This window comes from Argiope bruennichi, chromosome 4, assembly GCF_947563725.1.
Source record: "Argiope bruennichi chromosome 4, qqArgBrue1.1, whole genome shotgun sequence".
Taxonomy (NCBI): Eukaryota; Metazoa; Arthropoda; class Arachnida; order Araneae; family Araneidae; genus Argiope; species Argiope bruennichi.
This window is the reverse complement of record NC_079154.1, coordinates 118,013,796-118,024,928: the sequence shown is the minus strand read 5'-3', so window position 1 is coordinate 118,024,928 and position 11,133 is coordinate 118,013,796. Positions and strand designations below refer to the sequence as shown.

General features: G+C 29.7%; 1 protein-coding gene across 2 annotated transcripts in view; it reads right to left on the bottom strand.

The window, feature by feature from the left end:
- Window positions 1-440: 440 nt before the first annotated feature.
- Window positions 441-11,133, bottom strand: part of LOC129966802 (cardioactive peptide-like) — a 182,178-nt gene continuing 171,485 nt past the window's right edge. For both annotated transcript variants that reach the window (XM_056081374.1, XM_056081375.1), the window contains exon 4: window positions 441-738. In XM_056081374.1, coding sequence (XP_055937349.1) covers window positions 727-738 — 12 coding nt within the window. In that variant the 3' untranslated portion in view covers window positions 441-726. The remainder of the gene's footprint in view (window positions 739-11,133) is intronic.

Genomic DNA, 11,133 nt, shown 5'->3' with positions numbered 1-11,133 from the left:
GTTCCATAAGTCACAACATCAACAATGAGAATAATTATGTGTGTCTGAAAAAAGAAATCCATATGTAATGCAGGAATGTATTAATCAGTTTTCAAAAAGGCATAATAAGAAAAGCTAGTCCGTCAGTAGGTACGATTTACGTTTTTTTAATAATTATAATGAAAGAATTAAAATTAACAGAATATTTCAAAAACTATTTATTAAAAAGGAAATGGAAATTTAATGGTATTTTTTTTAATAAACTAGAATTTAAGAACTCATCGTAAGAAGGAAAATTTACAAATTAAGTTACTTTTATTTATACTAATTCAAAAATTTTTTTTGAATGAAAATCATTTGTAATTTATATAAAACATATAAAACACATGACAAATCTTACTCTTTATCTCTAATAATATGTGTCATTCAAATTAAAACGAAGAAATAAAACTTAAAACGTGTTTGTTACATTCATTTCTCATAATAATCAACTGTGAAGATTTTAGAAATGAAAAGCTACTTTATTCACAGCGGTTCATTACATAAATCCATGATAATTTATTGATCAGTTTTGAAGTTACATCACATCGATGGGAAAATTTCTAGAATGAACAACCGAAACACTTTAGAGGAGACCAAGGGTGGAACACAAGTAAGTCGAATCATGTGTTAATCTACGATAAAAGACAGGAAAAGTATGCGATATGCAGACATACATTCGGACTTGGGCTTACGTCAGACGAATCTTCACTTTTTGTTCTGGAAAAGAAAAAAAAAGATCAATTAGCATTAAAGAATTTTAAAAAGTGCAACATATTTTGTAAACAATAAATTCTTGATAATCGACTTTTTTTTCCCTCCCTTTGCGCTCAACGTTTAAATGAACAAGTTGATGCATCGTTTTGTTCCAAAATGTTGTTAAAAAAGTATCAATCAGAAATAATAAAAAGGTGCTTTCACCATAACAATAACCAGTGATAGTAGTCCCTCCGAAATTTTATAGCATAATTAAAAGATCGAGTTCTAATGTTTTAACGACCGCAATTCTTTCTTTTTGCATACCTCGTATATGAGAAAGTTGATTAAATTAATAATAGCTGCTTAAACTGTTTGTAAAAAAAGAATTCAGAAACAAACTTTTATGAACAATTTTTTTTTATTAATCAAAATATAATTGTATACGTATGCCCATTACAGTCAATAAAAATTATTCGAAACGCATTTTGTGTTGATTTTTAATCGATTTTCGCATCCGTTTAATCAATCACTACCTGATTATAAAATGCACATGAAACGCTCAATGCCAATTTAGTTTTGTACTATAGTGAGTTTCTACAAAACAGTCAAAATTCGTGATGTCACATATAATGAAATATTAGCTGACATGAACACTTATACTATGATGTCACGTCAATTGGAACAATTCTATATTACTCAAATAAATATTTAAAAAAATGAATTAATCACAATGAAAGAAGTTGTTATATTTTATATTTTTGTTTCCAAATTTAATATTTTTAATTGAACTTTTTCATTGAGATATATGAAATAAATAGATAAAAAAAATGAAAATATTCTTGCTGATTGCATGGATATATCCCATAAGAAATGTTTTAGATTCAAACATTCTATTCGTAAAGATATTAATGAGATTTAAAAGTGAAATACATAGTTACATAAAAATACATATGGTGAAATACATATTTTAAAAAAGGAATTAATCACAATGAAAGAAGTTGTCATATTTTATATTTTTGTTTCCAAATTTAATATTTTTAATTGAACTTTTTCATTGAGATATATGAAATAAATAGATAAAAAAAATGAAAATATTCTTGCTGATTGCATGGATATATCCCATAAGAAATGTTTAAGATTCAAACATTCCATTCGTAAAGATATTAAAGAGATTTAAAAGTGAAATACATGGTTATAATATTTTCTATTTTATGTTGTTGAAAAGAGACCTGGATATTCTGGATAAATGAGAAAGAATATTTTGAAATGAATGGAAATTAGAGATCGTGGAAATGTATTTTAACGTCAAGAAAAACGATTCAAAGTTCGAAAATACATCTTTGTTTAAGAGAAAAATATTCCCCCAAGGTTTAAAAGATTTTTCGTTTTTAAATATTAATGTCCCGGGTTGACTCAAAGGAAGTTCAAGGAGTATTCTTGCGATTTCGTATAGAAGATTTATGAATCATTTGGAATACATTTGGATAATGCTTTGTAGATTCACGAGACTAGAATTTGAATCTCTTGAATTACAAAGAGAGACCATTTTCTTTACTATATCTCAAATGTTATTTTCTTCTGTCTTGTAAGTTGATTTAAAGATGTAATTATATGAAAACATGCTTTTATTAGCTCATGCGATGACATTTGAAATAAATGTAGTTATTTAAAGTCAATGAAAATATAACCTTCAGCTTCGAATTTGACGCAAAGAGTAGAGTTACTTCGCATTACAGCATTGTCACACGCAATCCTGTAGGAAAAAAAGCTTAGACCTTCTTAGTTAATAACGTTTCGCTTTAAATATTTTACTACTGAATGAATATCGTAAATTTTCATCGGAGAATGAAATAATTTCTGTTTTATGTGATCAGCTATCTTCGAAAAATATCGTGCAAACGTTGCCTGTATTTGAATAGATTAGACACTTCTGCACATAACCAAAAATTTAGAAATACTAATTTCAAACAGTAAATAATTCCTATATTCTTATAACATTAAATATATAAATTTATTTCGTGCATTTCGAAAACGGCTGTAACGATTTAGATCAACTTTTATATTTAGATAAGATTTTGCTTTTTAAATTTATTTATACAGGTGTCTTACTCAAAAAAACTCGATTTTACACACACAAAAACATTTTTATTAATAACTCCTTATTAGAGCATTTTTCTATCTGCTCTCATGTTGACAATGTCATATAGCGCCATCTCGTAAATTTCTGTGTTACTTGCATTGTTGCCATAGGATGATAACCTAGATGTACCTCAAAATTTTGTGAGATGGTGCTATATGACATTATCCGAATACGAATACGTTCGGCTCATATCCAATAGCAACAAATTATTGTGTTAACCAATTCGAATAATATGTTAAATTAAGTGCACTCATGATTCGTATCTAAATATTTTCTCCAAAAAAACAACAACATAATTTAAAAAAAACTGCTAGCGAAGCTTGGTTTCTCAAGTACTTTTTATATCTAAATGAATTACCTCATTTAATATGAGAGTAACTTTATCGTAAAATATTTATTTTTATGTGTTTTGTAGGGAATAGCCTATAAGCCAGTTAACTACTATGCTGCACGAGCGATTGCTTTTGTATTGTGGTCATGTTACTAGGCTACGAACCACAAGGTGCCAGATTCTATCCTTGCACATCGCAAACCGCCACATTGATGACCTCGGACGATGAACCTTCAACTTTCATACAGCTGTTGTGGCGCTATCTACCCACAACAACCCAAAGTCGTCAGATTCACTTGAAGCAGCAACACAAAGTCGTCAGACTCACTTAATGCAGCAACAACACATACTCGCCATAACGCTTGGGGCTACTCAAATGAGTATAGACGCATTAGAATCAACAGCTAATACATCATCATCACTCAACAGTCATATCGTTCGTCTCACCTCCGACTCACTGGAGGGAGAGTCTGTAGTGAATAGCATATACGCCGCTTAACAACTACGCTGCACGAGCGATTGCTTTTGTATCGTGGTCTTCTTGCTGTGCTGCGAACTACAAGGTCCCAGGTTCTATTCTCACTCAATTCAATCTTCCACAGTTTTATATGCAAGAAGGTCATAATAAAAGACTATGTTTTAGGAGCTTAATTACGAAAAAAGGTACTTTGACAAACATAATGTTAATTCATATATTTGTTTCTTATTCTCGTTTTACTGTTCATATTCAGCTTGAAGCGTTAGTGTTACTTTTGGTGACGAAAGTGTGAGCTGTTTTAGATTCAAAAATGTATTGTTCAACTGCGAGAGAAGAAGCAATTAATACTTTTTCTTATAATTATCGTCATTTATTGCAGTTCCCAAAACTCGATATATTGATATTAATGGCAGAAGCATACATTTTTGTTTCTAACCGAAGTTATCATCGATGAAAAACACGGTTGCAGTATTTTGTTCCATCAATCTCTTGTTTCTTTAACTTGGTTTCTGGTATATTATCACCTCCAATATTGTTTGCCACCGGTATTCTATTTTCTTCGACACTTTCTGGAATAATACTGCAACATTTGCCGGTTAGATATTTACATCATATGCATACATTTATTATTTTTATTTCATTTATAATTTTTTATATTTATTTATATAATAAAAATTATTATTTATATATACATTATCGAGCCTGATAAAAAAGATATTTCTCTGAGAAATATCTTTTTGGAAATATTGAAAACGTTTAATTCTTAATTGTTTAATATTAAGAAAACTATAAAATAAGATTCAACAATCTTGTGAAATGGTTGTTTCAAATTTTAAACTGTAATATTCCAATGTAAATTTCCGCATTTATAAAATTTGAATATGAATTTCTAATTACAATGCGAACATTCGTCTCACCTCGTAATAAACATGAATGTGCCTGTGTTCATTTTATAAATTAAAATGTCCGTTTTTTTTTCTGCAATAACTTCTGAAAATGTCACGGCACAAAAATAAATTTTACACCATTTAAAAATTTAACAAATTGTATTTTTAATTGTAAATCTTTTTTTTATATTTTTTTCTAAAAATATTTTATTGTTCAATTTCCAACAAAAAAATCTTATTGTTATTTTTGAAATTCGAACCTTATTTATTGTTTCATTAAATATCTACTAGCAGGTTTTTTTTACCATTGTTTAAAGGTAAGGACAAAAGACTCTGTTTGAAATCCGCATCGTTTACAAAATGAATAAAAGGTGGATTTGCAATATGACAAAAGTTAGAAGAGAGATGAATCAGTGTTTCTTTTATATCTCTATGACGTCATGGGACTGATATCCATTAGAAAAGTTCATTCCACCGAAACATGTGTGAATATAAAATAACATATGTGAGAATATTAAAATAAAATCGGTTTAACGTCTGATAATTTACTAAATCATAGACATGAAATTAGATGATTCAATTGAATTTAAATATAATCCATATACTCGAGGAAACCTAGTAATTTGAGATTGTTAGTAATAAAAAAAATATTCAACAATATATGACATTCTTAGTTATGTAACGGCTATAAAACCCTATGAACTAAATATTTTTAACTATCATGCCATTTAATGGCATTTGTGATGTCAAAAAGCGGTGTATTCCAATATTTGTCCTGATATAAATCAGTTGTACATGGTTTGATCCTATTAAATTAGAATGTCGGTAAAATTTCGTCCATGAATTTTAATAAAATAAATTTATAATAAATAACAAAAATAATTAATATTTTTGCAAAAATATTAGGCAATTAAATAGATTGTTAATTAAATTGCAAACAAAAGTAATAAAATAGATTCTGAAGACTTGCGTCGTATGTAGGTGGCTGTACAAAAGAGTTTCCTAAATGCAAGCACCGTTTATACTAATTTAAAAAAAAAAATCATATTTCACATAACAATAAACAATGAGTTATTAACTAATTAAACATATTTTTAGAAGTAAATTTTAATAGTAATATGATCCATGGACTACTCGAGAATTTCTATAAAAATGGAACTGATTAAAATACAAACAAAAAATATCCATTTTTTTCTGAATTTAATAGAGAAGTTATAACAGCAAGTTACATTGTTATAAATAAGAAGGTTAACAATTTCATTTTGTTCTTGGATGAGAAACATCATTGAAATTTATTCTAATTCAGGATTCCATTTAGTTTATTCTATTAGCGCTATTTTGTTCTATTCTAATTTCTAGTTTGCCAAACATCCTGTTTGTTTTATTGCATGAGTAAACATGCACTTCTGTTAAATTATCGAGACATGAAAGAAAATCCACTCGAATGAATAAATTGTTAAGTGAACAGTGTGATATTTTAATCTCTGATTGCTTCCAGCAAAGACGAATCTTAATTTTTATCAAATATCGGTCAGAGTGATAAAATAATTTATTAATATCATCAAATTTTGTACTTTTATAGTGAATAAGCTTTTCAAACCATGCTATGAATTAATTCTTGTTTTGCTTCAATGATTGTTTTCTATTGTTTTAAATAATGGGATGTTATTATCATGCTATTTTAATATCGAAAAAATTAGACAAACATAATTTTAAACAACTGAGATTCACGTTTCGATCAGCCTTATCTGAATGATTATGAATAAATAATTTTTACGGTGAAATTAATTCTAAAGGCTCATTAGTTCATTCCATTGTTTCAGGAGCTTTGTTATAACGTACATTGCTTTTACATTTACACATTACATTTACATTTTACGTACACACATTATTTTTAAAAACGTACTTGTCTGTTGTTTGAGTGCAGTCATTCTAAAAATTTAGTAATTGAATTTAGAACCATAATCTTCTGAAATTTTGCTTGCATTCTTCGAAACAGTTAGCTAATAGGTAATTTTAAAAAATAAATTTCAAAGATGAACTCCTTTTTTTTATATCCAAACTAGGAAATAGTATAGATTTTAAATTTAACGAAACCATTTCAGCTGAATTTCGATTCGTAAAGATATTTATTTAGAACACATGCAAGTTTGCTAAAGTATCAATATACAGCTAAAATGATCAGTTAATTAATGTAAAAAAAAATAATATTTACTTGTTATTTTAAAATATGATCTCTGTTACCGGAAAAAATATGCATATCAGTATATAGAATATATATTGTACACTAATGGTATATTGATAAGCTAGGCTTTTATTTGTCTCAAAAACGACATTTAAAATCAATATATATATATATATATTGTTACGAATCTGTGATACGGCTTCCCAGCATAGTTGGTTCCATAGGAGGTCCCAGAGCTTGGCGACAAACTTGGCGACTTTGGCGCCAGAATAGATGATACCCTAAACATCGAGAATTTTTCCGCTCCGTCCAGTAGGAACCGAGATACTCCTCGAACGTTCCTGATTGGTTGAGAGGCTTCTAGCTCCTCCTCCTGAGACCTATAAAAGGAGCTGCAGCTGCCGGGGAGTAGTCGTGAACCAGACAGAGTAGTCGGAATCGACGGTGAAGAACTGGTCTTCCAGAGATTAGCAGAGCAGCGACGGAGTCAAGCTAGTGCTGAACTAAGCTGTGCGCTACTGTCTGCAGTAGAGTCTTGTTGTATGCTGAACGTCTCGGCTGAAGATAATCGTCTTCTATGCTGTATATAGTTGTTGTCCTTGTGCTGTCCTGTGTGTCTTCGTGTAAATAAACGTCGTTGTTTTATTTTCTACTGCTGATTGAGTTTCCTCCACACCATATAACTCCCACTATCCAAACGAACCCCGGAAATTTCGTAACAATATATATAATCAAACACACATCTTAATCACTTTTAGCTATATTAGAGTGAAACATGATAATAATAAACTGGGATATTAGATCAAATATTTCAACATTTTAGACCAGCAGCCTAATAAGCTTAATTTTTCTAGAAAAATAAATTTGTTTTAAAGTAGAAGTCAGCTATTTTTATTTTCAGAATATGCTAATATTCTATGTTTATTTTATAGCTTACAAACATGCTATGTTTACAAGTTCTGTAAAATAAATAAAAATAAAATGCTGAAATATGAATGGTTGAATTTTCTAACTAAATCAATATAAATAATACCAAAACAAAAGGATTACTTTTCTTTCTGCAATTTACAGGCATTCTGACCTAAAATTCCAGTTTTAGTTTCTTTTATTACAGCATTATTATGTATGCCCAAACGAGAAATTTTGTGAAATGCTGTTCCGAGAATATAAATAATATAATCAAAGAAATATTTTTGTCTGTCTGACTATCAAGAAAAAACACGTCATAGTAGATTTTTTTTTCATTATTGCAAATTTATATATTACTTGAAAACTCTAATACTATGTAAGTATGAAAAAAAATTCTTATAAATTCCTTCTGGTTTGGTCAACGTTATTTATGTTTTTTTAAATTGGTATTTATATTTATAAGTACATAGTACGCCATTTTTTCCCAAACTATATTTATTTTAAAATCGAAGTTACAATCATAGAAACCAAAATATTTTAAATATTTAAATAACTTTTTTAATTTTGATTATTTATTCTGTACTATATTATTTTGCAAATAAAAACTAACCCCCCCCCAGAAAAAAAAAAGAATGCAGTTTCAACAACTGAGGCTATATTTTAACTTTTTATGCACATTTTGAATAGTTTTTCGTTATAAGATTGTAAAAGTGCATTCGTTTTTTAGGCTTGTTTTTGATTACAAATTCTGATTTCAGTCAAAGTATTTTTTTTCTTCTTATTTAGTAGGCAAAAAAAAAAAAAATGATCTCAACGATATCTCATACATTATGAAGAACTTGAAATTGAAATGGAGATGCCGTTTCTGACTTGCAGTATCGACTACCAAATAGAAATGTTTGTTTCATTTGACTAAAAGCTCCCGAAATCATATGCTTTTAGAAGAAACCTTTACGTAATTTGAAAAGTTGTATTTGGAAATAAATTGAAGAGAGCGCATCAAACTACTACAGGCAATAAAATGAATTCATGAATAATAATGCACTCTCTTCTCTGTAAACATTGAAGCAGCCATTTATCAATTAAGGCTATCTAAACAACATAGTTTAAGATTCTTGATACAAACAAATCAAACATATTTTCCCCCCTGAGATTTCTATTTGTTTCTCACAAAATAAAATTTGAAATGACAGATGTATTCAAAATTTGAAACGCATATTGTTCAAAATATTGAGATTTCAGGAAAAAAATAAACTAGATTTAAAAACACTTAATATTGAAGAAAGTTATGATATATGAAATATTGCGTTGTCTAGAATAGACCGTTATCGTGTATGCGATTCAGCTAAATGTTTGATTTGTACAAAAAGCAAGCAAAAAAAAAAAAAAAAGGTAAAAATTATGAATGTGGTTTAAGGGAAAATGCTTACTTTCTCATGTACGAGAAGAAATTATTGAAAATTATGGGGGGGAGGGGGGATTTTGACGTTTGACGAATATCCACGTTTTAGATTTTCCTGAGTTAGGAAAACGGATTTTTGACATTCTATTTCTCTGTGTGAAAGATAATTCAAAAATGCTTTGAGCTAGTCAGATGAAAGTTGGTATTTGGTTTTTACCCTAAAATTTATTTTTCCTTCAAAGTTTGAAGGAACTGAAGAATCCACTGAAGAATCCTATCAAAATCCATGTATTTAAACACATATAAAAAATAAGTTTGTAAACAAAAACGATAGCTAAAAAAATCACAATTCTTTTTTTAGCCATGGAAGACAAGTACCAACAAAACTATTCGAATACAATTACTTGATGCAAGTAAACAATTTCATGTTGTATTTGAATTTAGGATGCGCATGTATATCTTGAAAGTTTCAATGCAGCACTTTCAACGTAATACCAAACACATAATTTAAGACTATCTTTTAAATATGAACAAAAATTAATTTTGAATATTCTCGGTCGACATGTTTTATGTTGATAACATTTGTCTACGGCGGAGAATTTAAAAAGCATATCTAAAATTCTATACTATTCTATACTATCATTTTAGGTTATAAACAAGCACTGACGAGCTTGTGTGTATGAAGTTGGGTTTATACAGACGAGTCCATCTTGGGGAAAATTAGGAGAAGAAAGTGTATCAAATGTTGAATAGAACAGGCTGCGTTTCACTTCCTTATAACATTGAATTCATCAACAACTCTACATAGAGAAATAGGTGTGGAGGCCTAAAATGAAGTGATTCATTCGTGCCAGTTATATAAGCCCTCCAGTTGCAGTTTTAACTCCTGTTTCTCTCGAGTTGCAGTTCGGAATTTCAGCTTCAGTTTTGATGTACTCTGTTTCCCTATGGTTCATCCTCTGAATGTTACGATAGTTTGCATTTTCAATTGTTCCGGAAATCAACTTCTATCGCTATTGTAGTGAAAGTTTATAAGCCAGTTAACATCTACGTTATGCGAGCAATTGCTTTTGTATTGTGGTCTTGTTACTCGTCTGCGAACCGCAAGGTCCCAGGTTCTATCCTCGCTCATAATCATCCGCTACTCTATCATCTGTTGTTATCTTTATTTGCTTAATTTACATCTCTAATTATTGCTGTCGTTTTTATTAAAGAAATGCATTACTTATTATGTGGTATTTGTGCACATTGTCAGTAGCTATTGGGAAATGGACGAGGATACGGCCCAATCTATCTACAAGTGGAGACTCTTGTGGTTGAATTGGGTTAGTTCCCAATCTATGCTTAGGTAAACCACACAAGATTATTTCATCCAGCCCTACTCATAAGGCATACGGATTTAATTTGAATGAATGGACCGCCGAGACAGCATTGTCGGGAATTAAGGTTGAGTCCTAAAGGTCATCACCGGCCACGGCATATTCCTTCCTATGGGAAGCACGTCCTGTCATCGCCAAGATGTAGCTGATCCTGAGCATTTATGTACCCACCCGCTGGCGAAAATCAATCACCGTGAGTGAAGCGTCTCATCTTCATTATCTGTGGTGCTCCCAGGTGGGAGTTCACTTAGGGACAGAATAGTGTCAAGTTAACACAATCCTTACTATTGCGACTTTATTATTATACTTTCCATTTCATTGGTTTCTTCCTCTCAACAAATGCAATTATCAATTTGAGGAATTGATAGCTGACCTTCTACTATAGGCATGAAGGTGATGTTATGTCTACAGTAGAAGGTCAGTTACTCGTCAAAGCCATGATTTATCTGGGAAGATTATAAGATGCTCTGGATTATGATCTATTTTTATTATGCATGTTGAAATCTCTTCTAAAAAATCTAAAAAAAACAACAATTGAAATGTATATGCATTCCCAAAGTTAAATTTTTTCTAATTTCTAAACAATTTATTATTTCCTACTGTAAACTGATAGTATACATTTTTGAAATTAATTGCATTTTTAATCAATCAAAAATAAGCCTAGAATCATCTAATTAATTTAAGAAGCATTTTATAAATATCTTA